Raw genomic sequence first — 27,607 nt, 5'->3', positions numbered from 1 at the left:
TGGGGTCACGGGAGGCGACGAGTGGCACTGGATACGCTGTTGAGACCGAAATCGGAGGGGGGCTGGCTGTTCCCAACTTCGAACTCTATTATCTTGCGGCGCAGCTACAGATCCTCACACAGCAGGTTGCACGAGACTTTAGGGGCCCGGACCAGGCCCGTGGAACGGGGATACACAGGCATGTTCTCTCGTATATTATTATGCAGCAACCGCTAGAAGGGCAGGACTTGACCCTAGAGGAGAAGACCCTGAGGCTGTGCTGGAATAAAAGCCAGAAGAGAGCGGGAGTAGCGCACCCATATGCACCCGAAATCCCTCTGGGAATGTTGACAGCACTGCCACACGGAGGGGATTGGTCCCCGCTCATGGAGTGGGAAGAGCTGGGGCTTCAAGTGATAGGAGACCTCTATGCTGATGGAGAGTGGTTACCCTTTCAGACGGTGCAGAATCAATTTGGCCTCCCTGACGGGAATTTCCTCTTGCACATGGCGGTGACGGCGGCGATACGGAAGCATTGGAAGACTGGGCAAGCTGAACCCAAGACCACGATGGCTTGCCAGTATGTGGTGATGGCGGCGGGCACGTATAAAGCGGTCACTTGCCTACACTCTCGAATGTTGCACGAGGGATTGGAACCGCTGACAGTTCTCAAACAAAAATGGGAGACGAGTGTGGGGAAGCCCATCCCAGATACAACGTGGGGTCATATCCTGCAAAGGACGTGGAAGGGGTGCAGAAATGCTCGATTTCAGCAAGTGCACTTTTGTATAGTACACAGAGCCTACCTTACCCCAGGGAAGATCCGGAAATACTTCCAGGTGCAGGATGCGGCGTGCCCTAGCTGCTTGATGCCCGAAGTGGAACTAGATCACATGTTGTGGGACTGTCCGAAACTAGGGCTCTGTTGGTCTGAGGTTGGGGCGCTTCTTAACGAAGTTACTGGCCGGCAGCGAGACTATGCAATGGCGACCTGTTTGCTACTCTGGTTTCCTCACACGAAAACAACCAAAATTACTAGTAAATTCATTGATCTAGGTCTCATACTAGCCTAGAGGGAGATAACTTGGCATTGGAAGTCGAGGGAGGGTCCTTCTAGTAGGAGATGGGCGAGTGAATTTCATAAATGGGCCCGTAGTGAAGGTGCTGTTCGATTTCGCCAGGTGGCCCGTACAGCTAATGAGAAGAGTCTAGAGATGGCACGAGCATGGGAAGAACTAGTACGAACGCTAAGTGACAGTCAGGCTCAGGAAGTGGACTAGATAGGAAGGGTTCCGAATGCAGTTTCATGGGATACACGGACGGATAAGTATAGATCCCACAGGAATCTTCAATTTAGTAATTGATGTAAATGAACCAAGCCCACGTCAGTAACAGTTGGGGGGAGGGTATGGGGGGGCAGTTGTGGGTCCTAAGTTTGTGTAGGGGGAATTGACAATTGTGAGCAGTGTGAGCTGCTCCTTATGTAGCACGATTGCTCGAATGTTTCCTACTTAGGAGGTGGTACACAGTGTTTAGTTTTCACTTGACGCTTCCTCTAGGGGGCTAGATGATTGGAGGTATGCCGCCAAGGTGTATGGGCGGTAACTACCGGTATTCACCGCCCCAACTGTAGTACAGGTTATTCGCTGGGACCAGGGGTTGGGGTGATAAAGAAAAGCAGATACTTATTCATCCTGTCCAACAGAGGTCCTTGTTTCTTTTATGCTGATCCATGCTTAGCTCTTTCTAACTATCGCCGCCCGACCTCCGGGTTGTGGGCTAAATGGCTGTGTAATGCTTGATTTATGATATCTACAGGACTTTTGTAACTGACGGGACAATTGGAACATATAATTGTATATTTTCTGAATCTGCAATAAAAACATAGTTAAAAAAATAAAAAAAATAATCAAAATTGTTCATCTGTAATATATTTTTTGCTCACCCAGCTTGACCGGGGACCGGACCTCACCTCACCTGGACCTTGCTAAGGGAATGGGAGGCCCCGCTCTGTAGGAATAAAGCAAGGGATGTATAGATGAAAAGAGCGCTAGAGCACACTTATGCTCTCTCCACTCTCCTAACACCCCTCTCTACGCCTCATGCTAACACTAAAAACCCAGCACAACAGGTATGGAGCCCGGAAACTAGCTCCTGCTCACTACCATAAATCATTGAGAATGACTCACATAGAAGAAGCACGTCATCGGTTTTATTAAAAGGACCCAGTCTTGTGTATTGTTGTTTACACTTATCCATATTCCCTCAGATGGTAAATAGTACACTGAAGATGGTAACTTGTGGACTAAAGACCAAGGGGTAACTGACTAAGCACTACTAATGTTAGAAACTCCATGTTACAAGAACAAACCCAAACAACTCCAACACAACTGTTATTCAAACTCTATATCTTATTTGTTCTGTGCTACATATATATCTCTCTCATGGATTCCTAGCCCATAGCCATGCTAGTCCTTTAGATACCTCTGTGAGTGGGCACCTACCTGTCCGTCGTTGCCTCTGATCAAACATGGGGCAAGGGGGAGGCAATGACCGGCACAGGATAGGCAGTATTTGCACCTCTTCCCTTGCGGGGCTAGCCAATCCATACTTAATGTATATTCAAAGGCGGAGTCGAAAACGGACCGTTCACTGCGTCCGTGATTACTCCTAGTTGTGCCGCTACAAAACTGATCAACAATATTACTGTGATTAAATCAAAAGAACTTGATACACAACCGGCTTACTTGTGGATTTATTGCTGCTAAAACCCGGGTCCCGAACAAACAGGAAATTAACGCGGACCCGCTCTGGTCTCGCGATATTCAAAAGGACTACCAGATGACATCATCTAAATCGGAAATGTAGTTCTTACCGCGGGAGCAGCAAAGCGCCGATAAAAACGAGCAATATGCTCATAAGGACTAATTCAGAAAATGAGGTATTGATGGCCAAAGAAACCTCAATGTACACAGCAAAGTATGTGTATTAGCTTTAACCCCTAACTAAGTCGTATCTATTCAACGCTAGAAAAGGAATTCTACCACAAAGTAGGGAGTTAAACGGTTCAATGGATAAGCCCAATACGCTTGAAAAGGACTTGTACCATAATGTAGGGAAATTAAACGTTTTGATGGATAAGCCCAATACACAAAAAGCATGTGTCAGAGAGTCAAAAAAAGGGGGTGTGTGTAAAACCTCGTATAATTACAATACCACAGGGAGTTAGGGAGGATATGTTCGTAAAACTCCACTATATATCTCATTACCTCCAGTTGAAATAATGGACAGCTTAACCCCAACCAATTAACCTGGCCACTATAACCAGCTGATACACGGGGCATTGCAGTTGTAGATGAAAAAACTGATCATTGCAGTTATAGATTAAAAAACCCATCTGTTTATGAGTGTTTAGGACTGAAGAAGGGATCTCATAGGCTTGCCCACGGTATGTCATCATTCAAACCTTGTGTATCGGATGACAATTTATAAATCCATTTCTGCTCTTTAGTGAAGAGGTACTTGGAAACATCACTAATGTGAGAGGGTATAAAGGTGTTTCCAAGACCGTCCACTGGAAATCTTCCTCGCCATGTTTGGTGTCCAGAAAATGTTAAGTTAATCTAGTGTGAGCTTTCTTACACCTGAATGAACTCTTATGCTCAAGCATTCGAGTCCGAACTTTTCTGGTCGTCATGCCTACGTAGTTGATAGCACAAGGGCACGTAAGCAAGTAAATTAGTTGTGTACTGTTACAATTAGGGAATTGTACCTGATCCCAAGATCGTCCTGTGCCTATGTCTAACTGTGTGGTGTGCCTTGTCTGGGGACATACAGAACAACCTCCACAGGTATGGTGTCCCGCCACTGCTGGTAAATCCCACAATGTACCAATAGTCCGTTTTGGTAGTTCTTTCGGTCGTGTGTGAACTAAGCGGTCGCGGATACTTGTCGAGCGCTTGAAAGCAAACAGTGGGAATTCAATCTTTTCATTACCGCAATTGAGAATGTGCCAATGATGGCGTACTATCTTTTGGATCTTGTTGGTACGTGTATTAAATGTACTCACAAAAGTCAGCCTGTCAGTGGGAGGTTTAACTGTTGGAGGTTCAAGAAGAGCGTCACAGTGATTGTTTTTGGCCCTTTTGAATGAACGCTTGACCAGTTTCTTAGGATAAACCTGGCCTTTAGTTGTTGTGATAGTCCCTCAGCATGTTTCTGGAAAGTTGTAGCGGTCGAGCAATTTCTCTGGATACGGAGAAATTGACTGTATGGTAAGTTGTCACGTAACGCCTTCGGGTGATAGCTTCCATATTCTAAGAGGGAGTTCCTCGCCATTGGTTTGCGGAACAATTCGCTATGTAGTCCTGTGGGTGTCGCGTATATTGAGAGGTCAAGAAATGAAAGTCTCTCTTTGTCCATCTCCACCGTAAACCTCAAATACTGGTTCTTGGTGTTCAACCATTCATGGAATAGCAGGATCGATGCTCTGTCTCCCCTCCACACTACGAACACGTCGTCTATGTAGCGTTTCCACCACCTGATGGAATCAAAAAATGGATTGGTGGGGACCAAGACGTGTTGTTGTTCGAACGTGTGAACGTACAAATTTGCCAGGCTGGGAGCGAAAACGCTTCCCATGCTGGTCCCTGATGTTTGGAGGTAGATGGTTTCTTCATAGCGAAAAAAGTTCTCTTTCATTGCCAGCCTTGCTAGTGACATTATGAACTGGACAGGTGTAATAGTATCCAAGTCAGCTGCCTCCAGGATGGACATAATGGTCTCTAAAGTCTCATCCTGGGGAATGGAGGTATATAGAGATTCTACATCGAAAGAGACCAGATAGTCTCTTTCAAGATCGTATTCGATGTCAGGAATTAGTCGGAGCACATCCTTAGTATCTTGGAGATACGTTGGCATGGTGTGCACAATCGGCCTCAGAAAGTAATCCACAAAAGTGGAGAGGGGTTCCAAAAGGGAACCCTGACCTGAGAGAATAGGTCTGCCTGGAGGAGGTCTCTGAGGTTTGTGCACTTTCGGCAGTATGTAAAAGTATGGCATAGTTGGATGTTTCTTCTGCAGAAACAGTGCTTCCTGATTGGTAATCCATCCCTCACTGAGTGCCTCCTCTACCAAACTCTTAATTTGGTTAACCAATTGCTCAGTAGGATCTACTAATAGAGGCTCATAGGATCTCCTGTCTCGAAGTTGTCGGAGACACTCTGCCCTGTACTCGCTGGTATCTAAAATCACGATAGCCCCACCCTTATCGGCTGGTTTTATCGTGATCAGCAGTCTATCTTGGGGTCAGGATAAGCCCTGTAATGGATACAATCATTGAGGAGAATTTTACCCCGCTGGTTATTTCAATTGAGGCAGAGTTAAAAAGAATAGACGCCATACATCTGTCTATAATGGGGAGAGCCAACGTGCTCAAGATGACTATGCTCCCTAAAATACTGTATCTCTCGCTCTATCCCGCTTATGTTGGGGGAGGGTGTAATAAAATCTTTAGAGGCAGTGTTTGTGAATTTTATTTGGCATTATGGGAAAACTAGACGATCTATGAAATATTTGTCTCTGCCACAAGATAAGGAAGGGCTGGCAGTCCTTAATATTCGATTTTATCATTTGGCCTGTCTATTTAGTCAGATGGCATTATTATTAGACTCTGCCACACATTTGTCTGACTCCCTTTTTGGGAATTTAAATCCCCCATCTATCTTCCATATTGCCTTGTAATATTATTATTACATATTATCTGGGTCTTACTTTCATTGAGGAGGTACCCCAAGCAGTGCCCAAACTCCGTAGCTATCCCTGTAAGAGCCGTATCTGGTTATATGGTGATTATGGCCAGGTCATCGGCATAGGCCAACAACTTGGTTTCAAACCCTTTACAGACTACCGGCTTAATATCCTCACACCCTAGTATCCTCCGTACCAGCTGATCAATATACAGGGCAAACAGGATTGGTGAGCAGGGGCACCCCTGTTGTGTCCCCTGTGAAATATTAACTTTTTCTGAGCTATCTCCCATCAGCTGGATTCTGGCCTTAGGATGAGCATGCACTCATTATTTTAGGGCCAAAGCCCCTTCGTTCCAATATCCCCCACAAATACTTGCACGTGATGCGATCAAAGGCCTTTTCTGCATCCAGAAGGATCATGGCCATCCGTCCCCTCATGACAGCCTGCACATCAAACAGCGCAATGGCCCGCCTAATATGGTCTGTTGTCCCTCGACCTGGGATAAACCCATGCTGCCCTCCCAGCCTTTTAGCCAAAACCTTCGCATAAATCTTAGTGCCCGTATTTATGAGGGATATCGGACGGTACGAGCCAGAATTTTCCTTAGGCTTACCTTTTTTATGGAATACAATAATATTTCTTTCTTTCCAGGAATCTGGGATTTCCCTGGAGCAAATTATACCGTTGAATAAATCCAACAGCAGGGGAGCTATCACATCCTGTAAGCATTTGTATAATTCAAGCGGAATACTATCTGGCCCCGTGGCCTTCACTACTGATAAATCCTGCAATGCTTCTACCACTTCCCCTAATAATCGGGTCATTATCCAACGCAGCTCTATCCTGCTCGGCCAGTTGAAGGCCTAGATCTTCAAACGCCAAACTAGTAAAGTCTGTCCTATCCTCCTCCATATATAATTTTTGGTAAAAATTCTTAAAAACCTTACAGGTATCATCTGGCTCTGAATACTCCTGGTTTCCTTCTTGTATATTCGTTATTATAATCCTACTGCATCTCTGCCTAATCCTTAGTGCTAGAAGTTTACCCGCCTGCTCTCCTGTCTCATATCATCCCCCTGTGCGTCTCATCGGCATTTTTCTGAGCTATCCACTTGTATAGTTCCGCTTGGATTACTTGAATCTTCTGCTGACTTCCATCGGCCTCACTTCCCTGTGCTGTATCCCTCATATGAAGCTCATCGGCCTCTGCCAGCTGGCCTACTAACCTTTCATTCTCTTCCCGAGCCACTTTCTTCAACCCGGCAGAGAAGCTGATCAAGTCCCCTCTCAAAGCTGCTTTAAATGAGTCCCACACAATATTTCGGGATGCACTATACCGATTTATATCAAAATAATTTTGGGCCCAGTTCCTTAAATGTTCTAAAAAATTGGGATTCATTAGCAATTTCCTCTCATAAGTTCATCTAGTACGGGGCCTTTTTAGGCGAATCTACTTCGTATAGTAAAATTAGTGGACTGTCGTCGGAGACCACTTTTGATAATTTTTTATTTTAATGCCAACTCTCTGCGCCTCAGTAGAAGAAATAAGAAAGTAGTCCAGCTTAGTGTATTTCTTAAAAGGACATGAAAAGTACTTGAAGCCTAGATTATTAGGATCTTTATCCCTCCAAACATCCATCAAACCGTGTGATTTAATTAATGAGCTTAATGCTCTAAATACCTTAGGCTTACGGCCAGCATACTTTACCCTACTACTGACACCTGTAAGGTCTGCAGAAATATTGAAGTCCCCACACACTACGAGGGGGCATGGCCAGTTCGAAAGTTCCACCTCCATTTGATCAAAAACCTCGGGTTCATCCTGGTTGGAGCCATAGATTGTACAAAGTGTAAAATCCCATCTCCAGTTCCACAAGTACCCACCTACCCAGGGTGTCTGCCAAACGACGTCCAGCCCCTACCATGCTGATTTAGCCAGTATTGCCACCACTCTGACCGTAGATGTCTGTGAGGAACAAGCCAGCAGATAAAAACCTTTAATACTTATCAGGTGTTTTTTCACCCAGGGTAAATGAGTTTCCTGTAGGCAAATCATATCTATCTGATTTGATCTGACACATTGCCCCAACCTCTGTCTCTTGCTCCAATCATTCAGGCCCCCAATATTGACTGAACAGATCTTAAGCTTCCCCATTATTCTCTTCTGAATTATCCCATGTCCTTCGTCTCAGCCGATACCCTTGCTTTACCGAAGAAGCTTTAAGGTATACAAAAACATTATAGCACCAGGTATTTTCCTTTTTCCTCCCTTCCATGTGAGGTGCAACCCACCACCCCGCTTGCCCCCCAACCACACAGTGAAGCCCACCCACCCCACCCTCCTCTAGCTCAACTTGCCCCTCCACCCCATTGAGAGGCTCAGACCTTAGTCTGTGCATGTGATGTGTGCAGCACTAGTGGCCTGTGGGTCCTTAAAACATCTCTACATGGGTCTCATCTCAAACAAACACCCCACCACAGCCAGCTAGTACCGCTGTCGGCCTCGTAAGCGGCCGCCATCTTGTCCCCCGTCACTTTGTTCATTTCTATGTAACTGTTCCCCACCTCTTTGAAGCTTCTGGCTCTGTCTTAAGTCAGCCTGTACTGCTTCCCAATCATGTCCAACTGGATCCAGATGGTATAATGTTAGATGCAATATATTTATTTAAAAGCAGTTTCAGATTGTGCTGCCCACAAACAATATGACAGAAACTTTACTTTATGATATTAAGTGATAAAGGATAGTTGCAAAGGAGAAAGAAAACATGCTAGAGCTTTCCAAATAAACATTATTGGGTGATTAAGATCCCATAACTAAAGACATAGGAAGTCTTTAAAATAAATTAAGTCTACGTTTCAGTCCTATTTCCCTTTTAACAAATAATAAAATCATGTGTAACACAGCTCTATGAGATCATCGCTTTCAATCATTAAATATGTGTATAAACTTCAAGACAATTAAGTTGCAGGTCTCATTTGTAAAGTAATTCTTCCTGTATAATAACTTACCCTACGAACAGTCTGGTCTTTTTCAGAAACATCTTGCCTACTCCGTGTGGCTGCTTTTTTGTTCTCCTGTGTCAATTCAAAACACTGCTCTTCTAAGAGTCCTCGGGCAAGCTGTTCAGATTCAGCTTTGGTTATAGCCAAATCCAACTGTGCAGTTAGGGTCTCCCTAAAATGAGCATACACTTTGTTACAAAGACATTATAAGTTTCAAGAAAATGTGGTAAAATATACAACTAATCATTTAACTCACTTTTGCTACTATAATTTCAACCCCTATATAAAATCAATTCCCAAAAAGATTTTTTATTAAAATTAGGCAAATCAATCCACCATGAAATCGCCTGAATTGAAATCAATTTGTAACAGATATCAGAGACAAAAGGTCTTCTTTAAAGAGACCCAAATCTGAACATTCAACAAACATTTAACCATTAGAAATAACTCCCATTTTTTGCATTTACTTACGAAGAATGATAATGTTCATTTTTAATTTCTTTCTTATAAATCTGTGGTTGGATTGCTTGTCAATTATTTCCCCTCTGTATATTCAACATTGTATTAGTTAGAGTTGACGAAAGTTACTTACTTTTGGTGAATATTACTGGAGGATACCTAAGCTTTCAGCAGGTCCATCAACTTTTGAATTCTCTTTTTAGACTCCAGACTGGTCCAGAAAGGCTACTTTTCAGCAGTGACTCTCCAGCCAGGAGGCTGCTGCGTGTAGCAGCGTGATGACAATGGAGTACATTAGGCACCAATTGGTGTGCGGACATTAGTTCCAGATACTTTTTCCATATTCCATCGAAACATGCTGACAGGAATCTAGAGAGCATTGACATCAACAAACAGAACTATGTGCTTTCATACCTACAGCCTTACTAATCCATGGTAATAACTCATTAGGTAGGAGTGAGAATGGTGAAAAATCTGCAGGAAGATTATGTATTCACCAGAAGAACAAGTTACTTACCTTTGGTAAAGCAAATTTTACCTGGTGGATAATCTATCTAACTGTAGATTCCTCACCTTTAGAATATTCCACAGGCAACAAACTAGACCTTGAAGTTTTGAAAGCAGTGCTCCTGTGAGGTGTTAGGTGGTGATGTGCGTCATTGACTTCATTCTGTCCCAGAAGTGAAGGAGCAGAGCTACATATAACCACCAAACTTGTGCACAGATATCAGTTTATGCTGGACTTTCTCTGTGACCTAGGTCAAAGAGTACACAACATTTGGAGGTACCAGTATGTAATCACAAATGTGGGACCTTTTTAGGTGAGAAAAAAAGACCACGCTACAGAACGGGGAGGGCAGTGAGGAGTCAACTGTTAAGAGTATTCACCACAAAGAGCATTACAAAGGTAAGCAACATGCTATTCTGATGGACACTTCCAACCACAGATTAATTCACCTTTAGAATAGAAAGCAGGGCAGTACCTCCCAAGGTGGAGGATCTGTGGAGTTGGCTCTGAACAAAATGATCTCCAGGACAGAACGGGCAAAATTACCTTCCCGGTGGACTTGCCGTAAAGACTGTAGTACTTTGTGAACATGTGCACCTTCGCCCAAGTCTCAGCATGACAGATGTCCAAACCAGACATACTACATGCAAAAGCACGGGTGGCAGCCTTGGACCTGGTGGAATGACACTCAGTCCTTTCAGAGGCTGCTTTTTTGCCAAGGTTTAACATGTGTGTTAAACCATTAAACCACATCACAATAGTTGATCTGAACAAAGAAGGTTGGTCTGATAAATGCAGAAAAGCCGAAAGGACTGACAAATAATGTAATACTAAACACTGCAAGGCCCTGCTGGGCCCAAAATAAAACAAGATAACATAATACTGCCCACCGCAAGGCCCTGCTGGGCCCAAAATAAAACAAGATAACATAATACTGCCCACCGCAAGGCCCTGCTGGGCCCAAAATAAAACAAACAACAAAATATCCAACAGCTTGGCTACCAGAGGGTCTGGCCTGCGGACGCCACACCAGGACACAAATTCTCCCACCAGCCGGCTAAATAGACTTTGTGGAAGAACATCAGGCAGACAGGATGACAGACAACTTAATTTGGCCCATCAAATGGTGTCAACTGTTGTCACTATCTCCAAGCATGGCTGTGCAGATTGAGAAGGTTAGTATGGAGAACGCAGACTTTCTGCTACAACAGATCTCCCAGAAGAGGTAGCCTGACTGGAGGGCAGTCACACATGCTCAGAAGTTCCAGGTACCACACTCCACTGACCCAACCTGAGACCACTCAAATGACTTGGGCCTATTCGTTCTCGATCTTCTTCAGAAATCTGGGTAAGAAAGGAAGTAAGGGAAACAGGAGTCCCATGTCACAACTCAGTTGAAATGCAGCTCCTAGGTAGGACCTTTGGTGGGACTCCAGTGTGCAAACTTGGACACTGCGCGTCTTGGGATTGGCGAAAAGATCTAGTTAGGGTTCTCCACATTGTCGTAACACACCTTGAACCACCTGTGAGTGTTGCTATTATTCATGGTTTATGCGGTTCTGCATACTGAGCTCGTCTGCCATGGTGTTAAATGATCCAACCAGGTAGTTCATAATCAGGACCAGACTTCCCAACTACTTGCTCAGGAACAGAGTCAGCTGGCACAAGACCCCATCCCACCCAGCTTGTTGCAGTACTACATGGCAGTGCTGCTGTCCTTGAGAACCTATAACAGCCTGTCCTTGATGGATGATAGGAATGCCTTCAATGCCAGTCGAATGGCCTGCAACTCCAACAGATTGATATGGAGACCGTTTTCCGAGGGAGATCAGATTCCTTTGATCCCCACCTTAACCAGATGACCTCCCCAACCCAGCAGTGATGCATCTGTCACCACCATCAGCTCTATGTGGGGAATGTAGAGGGGTCTGTAGCTGGCCTGGTTGCAGTTGAGCAGTTTCCACTGCTAATCTTAGACAGTCTCCTTTGACGTCCCTTGTGACTAGAAATTGTTATAAGTGTGTGATGAAGGCATATCAGCATACACCTGTGCTGCTTGGCTTTCACCGAAGTCAGCATTATGTGTTGTTACAGCTTACACAGGTAATGTATGGGTTCCCTTTTGAGACATAATAAGGAGACTTGGAATGTTTGGTCACTATTTTAACTTTATCTTGTTTGAAGGTGGCCCATGGTGTGGCGTGGCTTGCATGTAGTCTCCATTTTAGATTCAACTAATTAATTTGACAACTCTTTCTTGTGGAACCCTTTGCCACACTTCATTGCTTAGCATATGAATGTGTTGCATGTGCATTTGTGATAGGCACCTACGCCCTTTAGTCTGTATAGTTAGTTCCAGAGTCGTACATGAAGAATAACATTTCACTGTTTTTCCTTCTTTGTGTGTTCGTTAGGAGACACTTAATTTTAGCTCGGCAAAACCAAATGAGCTGCTCTGCCCCTCTGACACAGCTGATAAGAACAGTGTTTTTTTAAATATTTTTCTTTATTAGCAATTACAAGAAACATAATACAATATCAACACTAACTGGGCGATGGCTATCCCTGTCTGTACATAAGTTACAAAAAAGACATTTATACCACATCGCATCTTGACAACCGGTCGAGGTGTGCACACCCCTCATCATACCCACCAACCTATCTCCACAGATACAACTCACGGGGAGCCTGTCATAGTTCACACAGCCTGCCAAATCTACATCTTATGCTGGAAAATTTCAAGCTCAACAGAATGGGAACACCTTTTCACCCCTTTATTCACAGGGGTCATCCGGAGAGTTGGAGTTGGGAGCCTGTGTCAAAAACAGTAACATTGCATTCCAAGCCAACAAGACCTCCTGAGCCTTCTCGTCCCGTCTAGTCCTCACCAAGTGTGCCTCTTCCACTCCTGCCCACTCCACCACATCTGCCATCCATGCCTCCTGGGGGCCGCACCCTCATCCATTGTATGTTTATAGGTCTCTTTGCTACTACTAGGCAGAGCACCACAACGTGTCCACTGATCCTCTTTTTCTGTTTTTCGGTAGGAGCTCCAAAATACATGCACAGCCGTACGGGGAATTTCCCATTCCATCATCCACAAAGGTGAGAAAGGACCTGAAACCATAACACAATCAAGGTAGGGCAGTATCAAACCATATGCAAAAAAATCAGCCCCCATCCTTGGGGCATCCACTTCCCCGGGAGGGGTATATCAGATGCAGTCTCTTTGGGGAAAAGCAGGTCATATGAATCATGTTGCATTGAATCAGTTTAAATTGAGCGCTTACTGCCACAGTACAAACCCCACTGTGAATCTTAGACCAGTCTTTGAAACTAAGGGGTGCAGTCGCATACTGTTGACATGTGTCCTCAAACTTGAGCTGCCTGGGATGTCTATCATAGCAAAGAACCCGGTATAAATGGGAGAATAACAACAGTGTTTAATAATTTATGAAGCTTCTGTGCTAAGGTTCTTTGAGAGGAGCATTTCAATGCTGGGAATTATCACGGAACAGATGCAGACTGTGACTGAGATGCAGCCCTGTTGACTCTGACCTCCACCCTGCTAAGGAAGATAACATGTGCTCTGCAACCTGCTTCCTGACATCTAAGACCAAGGTATGGGGGTTAGGCTATCCCAACTGATCTGGCAGAATGATTCTATTGCTATGCTCTCTTTAGTATAGTGTAGTTATAGAGAGGAGTAGGCAAACATAAGCAACAATTAACATGGTTGAATTGTTCATATTGTTTACCATTCTAACAATGCTGATTACAGTAACATTTCTCATCTTTCTAATAATCGCAGCTCATGCTTTTAATGCAAGAAAACAATCATTTCAATAAATGTTTGAAGATGCATCGAAGTATCATCACTGTGTTTAACTTGGGCATGCAAGAGTGACAAGCGAAAGGGTTAGATCGGTTTCCACAGATTATTTGGAATCAAGATTGTCAGGCTCGAGGTTGCCAACATCATCTGTTACCCTGGTTGGTTTAGGGGTTTGATGTCGAACGGTGAGCTAGACAAAAACCCACTAACACTCACTGATGATATATGTGGACTGAGTCCCTATATTTTGAAGTTAGTGTTGGTCTAATACACAGTCTGCTTTATATGTAGGAATCGTATAACATGGCGCCACCAACGTTTTAGGTCTGCTACTTATTTAATGAGTCTCCTGAGTAGTTTTATCAAGCTTGCCCAAGGCTCTTTTCAACAGAGACGTCCATGGTAAAAAGGACTTATCCTCCTCAGCTTAATAGGAAGCACCTATTTATGTTTGTAGGTTGTTCAAGCTTGAACCTTTAAAAAGGATCAACCCCACTCTAGTGTTTATTTCTTTGAATTCCATTCATTAAAAAGGACACTAGCAATCGATATTTCAGTAAATTGTACACAGGCAGTAACTGCTCACTTAACTGTACATGTGCTTTTTAATGCCGGTAGAGATGTTACCTTTGTAACTGAGGCACACAAAGCTTACAAATATGAAGTTTTCTATTCCTGGGTAAACTTCCCTGCAGTCGATGCCAACACAATCATTTCCTAATTACACTAAAGCAGCAGCCCCGCTGCACATAGACCGGAAATATAATTTGAAATACCATTAACAAACCAAGAACATCAAAATTGGTTTCAAGGCTATTACATATACCACAAAATGTAAGACTAGGTCTTCTCAGTAATGAGGGTGCAACCTAGCCAGTCTTAGCCAGCTACATACCATTTCCAAATACAGCAGCCTTAAATATAGTGAAAGTACTTACTTTATAATCACTTAGACTGTTTCTACATCCACTGCAGCATGTTATGCGTACAATAACACTGCCTTAGCATGGGCTGTTCAAGCTGGTTGCATGACGGAACCTCGCATGCCATTACCAAGAATACCTTTACAATGAGGTCATTACAATGCATGTACCTTTGCCATGACATTTTTAAATATGCATGCCTTTACAACAAAAACTTAAGTATTTACAGATAAATATAAACCATTATATATATAGATATATACACATACACATAAATTTCAACGTGTGTGTGTTTCTATATCTTACCTTATTAACCCACAACCCCACAACCCACACCCACTCTAAGCCCTAAAAATACCCTTGCAACCCAAAATCCATACCTATCCTAATCCCTAAAAATACCCTTGCAACCCAAAAACTCACACCCACCCTAAACCCTAAAAATACCCTTGCCACACAAAAACCTATACCTACCTTAAAAATACCCTTGCCACACAGAAAACCCATACTCACCCTAAACACTAAAAATACTCTTGCCACACAAAACCATACCTACCCTACACATACTTCTGCCACCCAAAAACCCAAACCCACCCAAAACCCTAAAAATACCCTTGCCACATAAAACCCATACCCACCCTAAACCCCAACTATCCCAGTGCCACCCAAAAACACACAATAGTTTGCGTGGTAAAGGCATGAGTGGTTTCGACCGCGTTGTAAAGGCCGTTTCCGTGTTCAGGTTTGGCATCCACAGTTGTTGGTGTCTGCCATTAATCATATTACTATTAATGCCATTATGGGTAAGGTACCCACCAAACAGGAGAAAATTCAGTTCTGGACAGCACAAAAAACAAACCCGCTTAAAGAAGTGCTTCCCCATATGGGACCGCAAGACATTTAGAATTCTCACAATTTTCTTTTTTTTTTTAACTTTGTTTATTTGAAGCATTACTCAGAAAGCACATTGTACATTCATAATACAGTGGTACAGTGCAATGACTTTTCAAGAAAGCAGAACTAGTTTGCACAACCTAACAAACTCTAGCTGCACATCAAACAGATATTGACAATGATTCGGTAGAAAGCCACGTACACAAAGCCAGACTGGTGAGGTAAAGGTTGCTTGATAAGACTGGAATAGTAACATGCTGTATAATTAGTCTGAGGTTTGCTCCATTTGAGACCACGGGTATTCCCTGAAGGGGGCCCAAATGTCCCTGTGTTTGGACTTTGATGGTAATTCTTCAGCATACAATTCTAATTGTTCTTGGCAGTAAGCCATATCTTTGAGCCATAAATGTACATTAGGTTTTAACTTACAGTCCCATGTGAACAGAATGCGTCTTTTGGCCAACAACAAGGCTACTCTCATAAAACGACCCATAAGAGACTTACATTGGGGGGTATAGGTAAGTAGACATTCCAATGGTGCACATGGTACAGCCTGACCCGTCATCTTGTACAACAGTGCATTGACTTGTTCCCAGTACCTATGCACCGCCCCACATTGCCATGCTAAATGCAAGCAATCAGCTTCAGAATATCCACACCTCCTACAACAGGCTGAGTCGCAGAGACCTAGCTTGTGCAACTTTAGAGGGGAGTGATAGACCTGATGTATGTACTTAATGTGAATGATGCGAAGATTGTTATTTGACGTCAGTCTACCCGTCAGTGTGTAGATTTGTACCCATACGGCCTCAGTGATCGGAGTAGTCAGAATCGAGTTCCAGCGGGCCAGGCTCTTATCGGAGCCTGTTGGTGTGTCTGTTTGTATAGCTTTGTATAATTTAGTAATCAGTTTCTTCCTATTGCACAAGTTACTACTTGTGTAACGATGTATCTGTAAGAGACATTAGTTAGTATTAGATTCCTTACCTTAGAATATCCCCAGGCGTCAGACTGGATCCGGAAACTTTTGCGTAGCAGTACCCTTGCGCGTCGGTAGGCGTCGTCTGCGGCTCCGCGTCCGACGTGATGACGTCGTCGGAGTACTTAGACGCCGCCTCCGCGTGCTGACGTCAGTTCTTAGACACAGCTTTTCCGCGCCAGAAACGCAGAGCCATGTTAAAAACCAACACTGGTGCCTTTGAAACTAGGGCCCTGAAAGGGGACAACCCTACCCTAGATATTGGTTCGCAGAACGGGGAGGATGGGTGGGTCGGTAAGGAATCTAATACTAACTAATGTCTCTTACAGATATATCGTTACACAAGTAGTAACTTGGGCATCTGAAAGAGACACGTTAGTATTAGATTCCTTACCTTAGAATAGATACCCCAGCAATACCAACCCCGGTGGTGGGTCTGCAAACCAATAATCACACCAGAAAGTCCTGGAGGACGGAACGGCCAAAGAAGCCATCCCTCCGGACTTGGCTGTCCAGGCAGTAGTGTCTTGCAAACGTGTGCAGCGATGCCCACGTAGCTGCCTGGCAGATGTCTTGTAAGGGCACTCCCCTGCCCAGGGCAGTGGTAGTCGCCATGGCTCGGGTAGAATGGGCCCGCAATCCAACAGGGGGCTCCTTTCTAGCCAAGGAGTAGCATGCCTGGATACACAAGATGATCCACCGGGAGATGGTCCTCTTGTGCACCGCTTTCCCCTTCTTAGCGCCCACGTAACCAACAAAGAGTTGGTCATCCACCCGGAACTGGCGTAAAATGAGAGCGCACGTTTTGGGTCCAGACGGTGGAGCCGCTCTTCCTCTTTAGAGGGATGCGGTGGCGGAAAGAAGGTGGGCAAGGTGATAGACTGCCCGATGTGGAAGGCCGTGACAACCTTGGGCAGGAAAGAAGGCTTAGTACGCAGCACTACTTTGTCCGGATGGACAGAAAGGAAAGGTGGAGTAAAAGAAAGGGCCTGGAGCTCACTCACTCTCCTGGCAGAGGTGATGGCAACGAGGAAAGCAGTCTTCAAAGTCAGAAGGCGAAGAGGACAGTTGTGAAGTGGCTCAAAGGGAGCGCACATCAGAAACGTAAGAACCAGGTTCAAGTCCCACTGAGGCATCACAAACGGAACAGGAGGAAACGTGTGTGTGATGCCCTTAAGAACTCTATTTACAGTAGGGGACTTGAACAAAGAAGGTTGATCAGGCAGCCTGAGAAAGGCTGACAGGGCAGAAAGGTAGCCCTTGATAGTGCCCAGAGCAGAGCCCTGCTGGGCAAGCGAAAGAAGGAAGAGAAGAACCTCAGAAAGAGGAGCATTGAGAGGATCCACAGCCTTTGCTGTGCACCATGCCACAAATCTGTTCCACCTGCAGGCGTATACCGACTTTGTGGAGGGACGCCTGGCTGCCAGAATGACGTTACAAACTTCAGGAGGCAAGTCAAATGGCCTCAACTGTCGCCGCTCTATCTCCAAGCATGGAGGTGGAGACTGGACAGGTTCGGGTGGAGGACCGTCCCCTGCTGCTGCGACAGAAGGTCCTCCTGAAGAGGCAGACGAACCGGGGGATCGACTGACAGACTGAGTAGCTCTGGATACCAGTACCTTCTCGCGCAGTCCGGAGCCACAAGGATCACTTGGGCCCGGTCGCGCTTGATCTTCTTCAGCACTCTGGGCAGAAGTGGTATAGGCGGAAAGGCGTACAACAGACCGCAACTCCACTCGCGACGAAAAGCGTCTCCGAGCGAGTGCCGCCTTGGAAATTCCAACGCGCAGAACCGATGACATTGCGCGTTCTCTTCGTGGCGAATAGATCTAACCAAGGCGCTCCCCATCGCTGAAAGAGGCCTTGCGCCACGTCCGAGTTCAGACGCCATTCGTGATCCATCAGGCACCAACGTCGGAGCTCGTCCGCCCTGGCGTTCAGAGAACCTGCCAGGTGTTGAGCCACCAGGGTCACGCCCTGGCGTTCCAGCCATTGCCAAAGGCGAAGAGCCTCCTCTACTCTCGGAGCCGTGGTGGCTCCGAGCCCGCGACCTGTCCCTTGACCTCCCATGGGACCGAGACCTCTCGCGGCGCGGGACCGACTGCTGGAGTTCGAGTCGCCTGCGGGACCGCTCCCGCCTGGCTTTCGAAGAGAGGGCCCGGCAGTCGGAGCAGGCCTTGTCGTCGTGATCGATGCCGAGACAAGTTAAACACAGGTGGTGAGGATCCGTGACCGACATCAGGCGGTCGCAATCCTCGCAGTGCTTAAAGCCGGGCATCCCTACGGCACCGATCGGAGTCGAAAGACTTCGAGAAATGATCAAAATCGATCAAAAAAGTTAGTCAAAAAATGACTAGGGTTACTGCTTTTTCCAGATCTGCGCTTGCTGGCGCGGAAAAAAGAAGAACTGACGTCAGCACGCAGAGGCGGCGTCTAAGTACTCCGACGACGTCATCACGGCGCTGACGACTGACGCGGAGCCGCAGACGACGCCTACCGTCGCGCAAGGGTACTGCTACGCAAAAGTTTCCGGATCCAGTCTGTCGCCTGGGGATATTCTAAGGTAAGGAATCTAATTCTAACGTGTCTCTTTCAGATAGGAGTAGTTATCACCAGCTGTAATGCCAGAGACACATGTGGTTCGTTGGGGAATGTAGTGTAGTGAGCTTTCATCGCTTGACGCAAGCGAAATCTGGTAAAGTGAAAGAGTGGCGTGGGGTGTCTCACATACGCGAAATCGTCATCAGTGACATATTTCCCATCTATGTAGAGGTCTCCCAATTGTGTTACACCCACCTCATGAAGTGTCAGTAGAGGGCATCGTTCCTGCCCTATCGAGAGGGCGGCGTGACCGTGCAATGGCATGGCAGGCTCACTGTGACGTCAATAGTGTTAATCTCACATTTGGGCGTGTGACGCTGGACATGAGTGAGAATTCCCCTCAAAGGCACGGCATGTGCATCACCTTCCTCCACCGCCACACGAGGCTAAAAATCATGTGGTTTAAACCAGAAGTAGGCATATTGCGCTTGACTGCACAAGTAATATACATAAAAATCAGGAGCCTGAAAACCTCCTCTATTGAATGTTTGTGTCAGGGTATGCCAGCTGAGCCTAGGCTGTTTATTCCCCCATACAAGTCTCAACAGCTGAGTACGAAGTTGTTTAAAAAAATGCTACGTTAGTCGGACGGGGATATTGCAGAATAAGTACAAAAACCTCGGCAGAATGATCATTTGAATTAGAGCTATACGAGCAGAAAGGGAAAAGGGCATTCCTACCCATCTGTCAACCTGTTCTGAGAGTGTGGTGTAAGCCCGGCAGTAATTTTCTCTAACGACTACCTCCGGGTCTCGATGAACCCATACCCCAAGGTACTTCACTGGTTCAGCCGACCACAGAAGAGGATACTCTAGCTGTGGGGAGGTGGTAGTCTGTGTCGGAGGGATGATAGTGGATTTTTCCCAATTAATTTGAAGGCCTGAGAAGAGGCCGAATTTGATATACTCACGAATCATCGGGGAGAGATACAAATTGGGCTCACGAGCATAAAGAACCATGTCATCTGCATAAAGAGAGATCGCCACAGGTCGGTTATTAAAGGACAGGGCTGCTGCTCTATGCCCCTGTCTGATTCTACATGCTAAGGGTTCTAGGATGAGGGCGAAGAGGAGAGGGGACAGAGGGCGAAGAGGAGAGTGGACAGGGGGCAACCCTGCCGAGTGCCTCTCTGCACAGGAAAGGAATCAGAGGTGACCCCACCAACCCTCATTCTTGCCGAGACATCAGTGTAAAGTATTTGCACCCACCTAATATATACTGGGGGAAAGCCCATACGGCGCAGCATGAATAAGAGGCATCGCCATTCTACGGAATCAAAGGCTTTCGCCGCGTCAAGTAGCACGGCGACCGCAGGTAAATCAGGATCTAACACATGAAGCATGGTGAACAGAGTACGGAGGTTGAGGGAGGTGGAGCGCTCAGGAATAAACCCTGACTGGTCGGGGAGCACCAGAAGGGGCATTAGGGGCTACAATCGGGTGGCCAACACTTTCGTAAGGATTTTGGCATCCAAGTTTATTAACGAAAGAGGGCGTTATGAATTGCAGCTCTCCTCGGGTTTATTGCGCTTTAGCAGGGTAATTATAAGGGCTTGGCGGAGGGTGGGGGGAAGGTAGCCAGTGTCATGAGCCTCCGCATACATTTCCAATAAATGCAGCACGAGAATATCCACATAGTGTTTATAAAATTCCGCAGTCAGGCCACCACGCCCTGCAGCCTTATTATTAGGTAGAGATAGTATGGCCTCTCTGATATCCTTATCTTATATGGGCACCTCGAGATATTTTCTATGGCCATCCGATAACCACCCAATAGCCGTGTCCTTGAGATAGTCCGACATGGCGTCCTCCTCCATGCTACCTCTGGTAGAGTATAGTGACTCATAAAACTGCTTAAACTGCTCTACAATGGCCTCATGAGTATGGTGTGATGTGACAGTGCTGTCTACAATGTGGTCTACAGGGGAATATGCTGACCTTCGCTGTAATTTGTCTACCAGGACCTTACCCGGTCTACCACCCTCCCCGTAGGCACGAGCAACATGACGTTTGGACAAATATTTGATTTCCGTCTCCGCTAGAGTGTTATATTCCTCTGACAAAGGTGCTCAGCACATACCAGTATATTTTAAATGTCAAGAGGATGTTGTAGTACAATCTATTAAAGTGCAATCTAGTATCAGTCACAATCACAATAAATCCGCTCCCAAAGGCCAAAGAATTTGTTGAAAACTTCGTTTTATCCAAAATTGATCTTCTTTCTTTATTTTGATAGATGATATTTTCATTCAGTTATTAAAAACAAAATACATGATCATAGCAGACGCCGGGCGTTTCGGCTCCATGAGTCTTCTTCAAGGCTTTATTTATACTCCTGTATTCATGTTTGAAGGAAGGTGGATATCTGACTATGGTTATCCCCAACTTTTTGCCTAGTGTTTTGCTGGTTTTTTGACTTAGTTGGCCTGGGATCCTGCTAATCAGGACCCCAGGCTTCCTGCTCTCTCTGTAAAATGGACTCCCTGTACCCTAGGTACATATCTAATTGGATACTGAGTCACCTTATCAGTCCCTGTACAGTGTACCTTAGGTAACCAGGGCATATGTGCACCCAGGGCCTACCAGGGGCTGCAGCATGTATTATGCCACCCCTGTCTGGCCATCCAAAACAGACACAACTGGCTGCACGACAGCTGGGGCAAGGTGGTGTAATCACCCTTTGCTTTAGATATAGTTCCCTATATCTAAACCTAAAAATGGACACATATATTCCTATCAGTCACTCCTATGGAAGGCCTTATCAATCCTGAAGGCAGAGTGCTTGGAATTATGTGAGATGGTGCTCTGGCCTGAGCTGAGCCCGTTTGCAGCTTGCGGAACCCAGTCCTAATAGCTGTTCCATGATAACGCTATACCATATACACTTAAGTGCATTATCAACCTCGCGGTTAAATGCTAACTCTGGTATAACATTATCAAAACATGTTGAGTAAGGTGTCATACGAATTGGAATACTACCCCCTCGCCAATTCTGGCGACGGGGGTAGCATTCCACCCTTCTAGAGGGACACGACATGTATTTAACTGTGAACCCCGGTTAAAGTTAACTCGAGCCTCAGCATCACAAGATGGATGCTGCCACCACAGACACAAGTCTGACCTCCTGCTGCTGGGAGTCCTTCCAGCGAGGGAGGCTCAGACAAAGGGTTTCCTGCCTTGGGAGGTGCTAGCACCACCTCAGACAGGATTTTGTGTATTAGGTAGGCCAAGGCTGAAAGGAATGAGACATGCCTGGGGCACACAAGGTGCCCTGTGCATACACCGGTTCCAACCAGTTGCTGGGGCACTCCAGCCCCAGCTCTGGCGGGAAACCGGACAAAGGATAGGGGTGTAACCACCCCCCTTCCTGGTCCCACCCAGGGGAGGGACCTAGACGTAGTGCAGCCCCCTTTAGCTGAATAAAGGTAGGAGCTGGTCCCATTCGTCAGTTAGATTAATCTTGACAACTTCCACGAAGAACTCTTGACCTTCGACCTCCTGAACATCAGAAGACTGAAGAATCTCCCCTATGGTCAGGGAGTGACCATCCTGCTTCGCAGGCACCATCAAGCTCCTGTGCGGTTTGCTGCAAGTCCTTCCTTCCCGGAATCCGACGACCCAGCTCAACGTGACCCGGACCTCCAGACCCCTCTGACCTCTACCCACATCCACAGCACAGCTGGGACCCGTGGGTGCGACGAGCAACGTGGAGACGGCCATCTTGAAGAAACCTGCACAGTGCTTCCAGCACCACCACCGAGGGATCCTCGAGTAAGTGCATTGGGGACTGAGAAGCCCCACACCGACGCAGCACCTGCACCAAAGACCAGCCCCCCAGCCTCCACGAGATCTGCGTGGGGCCCTTTTGCCTGGTTGCTGCTTTTCCTGTTGTCTGGTCACTTGCCGGCTGGCTTGTGACCTCTGAGACGACGACCCGAAGATTTCGACCCTGCTAGTCTGGTCCCCCAGACTGGTCCTGGCTTCCTTGTGAAAGAGAAGCACCCCGGACCCTCCTGGTCCCCACAAGACGCCATCTTTGTTCCACCGCGTGGCTTGCATTAGCCAAGGCCTGTTGACCAGATCGACGACCCAACATCGCCATCAGCAGCAGACTACGTGAGACAGCTCGTGCCTCCAGCCTGGTCGTACAGAACAGCTCCTGGTCCGCGCAGCTACAGAGAGAAGCGACCCTTCCTTCACCTGAACGCGGCGACAGCATCTGGTTCCCTCCTGGTTCCAGCACCGTCACTGGCTAGTGACCAAGACTCTGTCCCCTTCCCTTTCAGGACTTCTCCTTCCTAGTTCCATCCTTGGAACCACCGGACTCCTCCATCTGGCTGCCTGCCAGCAACTCCTTGTTTCAGGCATCACCGGGATCAACGCAGCAAACCCGACACCACTTCAGCCCTATGCACCCGCAGCCTGTGGGTTAGGTAACTAAAGCTTCTAGGTGCTGAAGTCAGTGTTCACTATCCTAGTGTCCAGGTCCACTGTTGTTTTCCCTCCATCCAGCCGGGTTCGTCCGGAATCCATAACTTTGTAAACTGTAGCATCCATAGACGTTGGTACGCTCACGCGTGAGAGTTCCCACTCTGCACGTGAGTCCCGTGGGCCTCCTGCTCCGTACTTACCTAGTCCGTAGCGTAGTCCCAGCGATCCTCCAGCCTCTGGATCTCCTTACAGTACTTTCCTTCCTCGCATTCCATTGTTCTTAGTATATGGTTTGTCGTGCCCCTAAGGCACACGTGTAAATATTGTGCAAACTCGTATTTCTTTCATAGTATTGTCATGTGCTTGCCCCTCTGATCTCAAAGAATTCAGAGGTGTTGTTATTAATAAATATATTGTTTATTTTCATAACAACCTGTGTGGTGTCCTTTCACTTGGTATTCAAGGGGTTATATTGTGGTAAAACAGCTGGCCTCACATGCCAAAAGAGTTTAGCCTAAGACTGCTTTGTCCATGCTACCATTAGGATAGCTGGTCTATAAGGTTGACTTACAACCAATCACCATAAGGGTTGTTTGGACTGATACAAGGTGGTCACTAGAACTAGTGAACATCATATATCAGGCCAACTTCTCACAATGTTTTCCTACGAATCTTGCTAAGAAAACGCCCAATGGTTTAATTTGCGTATTTCTGTTTGCAGTGCAATCGTGTCTGCCACAGAGCACTGGTAAGTATTCTCCAAAGTGACGCAGCTTGGCCTCAATATATTCAACAGTAGTATCTAACTGTCTCAATTATTTATCAATGAAACAGAGCGTACGGTCCGGTATCCGAATTCATGAAGTTTTAGGCATTCCTCTGTCAGCTCCCGAATCTGGGCAAGTTTGTCTGTGCTGGGGTCCTGATCATAAAGTGCCTCCGAATCCCTTAGTATACCCTCCAATGTAGATAATCTTCCCCGAATATCTCTAAGTATCCCTGCTGATGTTCCAATGCAGACCCCTCGGATCGTTGCCTTAGAGGCCTCCCACAGTGTGGCCTGACTGCTCACTGAGCCTGTGTTTAAGTCAAAAAATTGCACAATATTGGACCTTATAGTGTCAGCGAACACTGGATCGAGTAGCGATGATGCCCTAAATCGCCATGTGAAGGGCCGATGTGGAGAGTCAGGCATCGTGAGTTCAATTGTTACGGGGCTGTGATCCGAGAGGGTCCGAGGTAGAATGTCTGCCTTTGTCACCCATGAGTCAGCGGTTTCGCTAAGGAGCCAATAATCCAGGCAGGACCAGCTATTAAATGCCGGTGTTATGTGTGTGCCAACCAGTACGTCCCTGTGCCTTAGCCTCCATGAGTCCACCAGTCCCAGTTCCTCCATCGCCCCTCGAATGTAATGAGCCACTTTAACCATAGGGGCACCGGTTGGGTCTGATTTGTCAAGTGCCGGGTTTAAATGAGTATTAAGATCAGTACCCCACAATATGACAGATTCAGGCCATGTACGCAAAATGTCTAGCAGGTGGTGAAAGGGAGTGGCATCATCTACTACAGGACCATACATATTCACAATGGTAACTATTCTGATTCCTAGCTTACCCTGCACTGCGGCCCATCGGCCCTCAGCGTCTACTCTGGTGTAAATGGCCTGAAAAGGTACCCCCTTCTTAATAAGAATAAGCACCGCCCTGGCATATGATGAATATGATGCACCGAGTTTGAAAGCAGCCCATCTTCCAGCTATTTTACCCTCTGAATGTTTACTGAGATGAGTCTCCTGTAACAAGGCAATGCCTACATCGTGCCTGTCTAGGTATGCAAGGACCTGCCGTGTCTTCTTCGGTGTGTTCAAACCTCGGACATTCCAGGATATACATTTAATTACACTACTACACATTTGCAGCAAACAGTCTCGGAATAGTAATGATCCGTAAGCAGATATGTACGTGGCACAATGCTGTAAAAGTACTCTTGTCACCATTGTAACAAGCAAAGCGATAGCGGCATTGAACAATTAAACATGCCCTCCCACCCCCCACCCACTTCAGCTGCCCCAATTTGCCAAAGGTTCCGTCCCCCCATTTCCCAACATCCCATGACAACAGCACATGAAGCATGGTGAACAGACCACTGGGCAGTGCCCAAACATAGTGAAATGAAAAAACACCAAGAGTTGGGAACACCCACGAGGGAACGCAGCAGAGCATTATACCTCCCTATCTTACAAGGAGGGGCCGCAAAAGTCAGCATTTTAACCTCCAACCTGAGCCCATCATATTAGAACAGCAGATAATGGGTAGGAGTCCAGCGCCAAGATCAAGGTGCATTAACAGGTCAGATAGACAAATAATGTGTCCTCTGCACTTAAGTCCAAACAGCTAGGAGGTAATGACAGTGTTACCCAGAAGCAGGGATTCACAGCGTGGTGTATGATATATTAATCGGTGAGAACATTAGCCACCCCATAGAGGAGAACTGAGAGTCTCCCGCCCCCGGGTCCATATTAAGTTGGAACCTGAAAATCAAAGAACTATAATAATCGTTCCTCAGTCAGCACAAATACAAGTGTTGTAATCCAGGATAAAAGTAGAAAGGGGAGAGAAAGAGTTAGAACACAATTACAGCAGCAACGCCGTCAGGGGCCTCAGTCGTCCACATCCACAAGTGCGTTGGGGAGTTTTTGCGACGGCGAAGCGATTTTGCGTGGTCCATCGCCAGCTTAGGGTTGGTAAATATCTTTGCGGCCTCCGCCTTTCCATTGCGCAGTTGTGCTGGATAAAGCACGTGTTCTTGCATCAGCAGTTTCTTAACTCCCAAAAATTCTTTCCTGGCCGCTTGGACAGCAGCCGTGAAGTCCGGGAAAAATGTGAGCAATGTACCTTGATAGTTGATGGTGACTTTTTGGCGTGTGAGGCACAGGATCGTATCGCGGTCCCTGAAGTTTAGAAGTCGTGCAATAATCAGCCTCGCCGGGGCACCAGGTGGGGGACGTGCTGCAAGAGAGCGGTGTGCTCGCTCCACCACGAACATGACCGACAGGTTATCCGCTTCCAAACCTCGCGCAAGAGTGTCTCCACATAATCTTCGAGTCTTCTGACATTTGTGGACTACGGAAGGCCCAAAATGCACACGTTATTGCGCCATGAGCGCGCTTCTATGTCCTAATTCTTGGCCTGTATCACGGCCAGGAGCTTCGATATGCCCGACGTCTTTGAGGTGACCTGCTGCAACCCATCCTCAGCGTCCGAAATTCGCTGCTCCGCTTCCCCCAGTCTCGCAGCCTGCTTGTCGAGTTTGGAGGAGAAGTGGTCCATCCTCCCGTTCAACGCCTCTATTTTGCCGTCTATGGCCTGTAGGCTGGCTTGTATGGCCGGTAAAGACTTCTCCAGCGCTGAGGGCGGTGGAGCAGCCGCATCCAGTTCAGAGTCAGACATTGCATTTTGTGATGTCTTGGCACCCTTGCGCTGATCAAATGTTAATCGCGGTTGGGACCTGTCAGGTTTTCCCATACTGACTGGCTACTGGGAAGAAGGAGCAAAATCATGGCCCGCCCCAGGCAGGTATGTTTACGCACTGGTAAGGATGAGCCTCCAGGGACTGAGCAGAGTTAGGTCCACAGTGCCCACAGTACTGGTCTTCTGCGTGACAAAATGGCGTGATAAGGTCAGCCGATCCACAGTTAGCCCAGGATACTATCACCCCACATCTGGCACATAGCACGCATCGCATATAAATGTCTCATGGCAATTGCCCCAGTGCTCACTGCGCAGGAAACAGATCGAGCGAGGAGGTGTAGAAAAGTAGCTCACTCAGTATATGCCTTCTGCGCCGCCATTAGCCAATGTCCACTGCGGAGATATGGCAGGCGCGAATCCGCCTCTCATGCGCTGTCCGGTGTGCGCGGCAAAGAAGTGGGTCTCATACACCCCAGCGCGATCACTCAGTCAGGATTGCACTGTTAGTGGAGCTGTTGGCGTGGGGGCAGGAGCGACAGGCAGGGAACGGAAAAGCCTCCCGCCGTCATTTCCCGCTTCGCCGACAATGACTGCGGCCTACCTCCACCTTAGAAGCCGGGGCCTCGCCTGGCCGCCTTTCCCGGGTCGCAGCAGGGGGTGTTTCAGCGGCCGCCTACTGGGAGAGGACTCACTGCAGGTTCAGCAGTGCACTGGCGCTTCACTTTGTCACCCAATACAGCACCGCCGATCCTCTCAGCAGCGCGAAGCTGTGTAG

At 46.8% G+C, this 27,607-nt stretch overlaps 1 protein-coding gene across 1 annotated transcript in view; it reads right to left on the bottom strand.

The window, feature by feature from the left end:
* ROCK1 (Rho associated coiled-coil containing protein kinase 1) overlaps positions 1-27,607 on the bottom strand; it is a 2,099,493-nt gene that overhangs the window by 558,613 nt on the left and 1,513,273 nt on the right. Inside the window, exon 23 of the mRNA XM_078687444.1 lies at positions 8,740-8,905. Coding sequence (XP_078543570.1) covers positions 8,740-8,905 — 166 coding nt within the window. The remainder of the gene's footprint in view (positions 1-8,739; positions 8,906-27,607) is intronic.

Source organism: Lissotriton helveticus, chromosome 4_1 (assembly GCF_964261635.1).
Source record: "Lissotriton helveticus chromosome 4_1, aLisHel1.1, whole genome shotgun sequence".
Classification (NCBI taxonomy): domain Eukaryota; kingdom Metazoa; phylum Chordata; class Amphibia; order Caudata; family Salamandridae; genus Lissotriton; species Lissotriton helveticus.
This window is presented reverse-complemented; position numbering and strand designations above follow the sequence as displayed.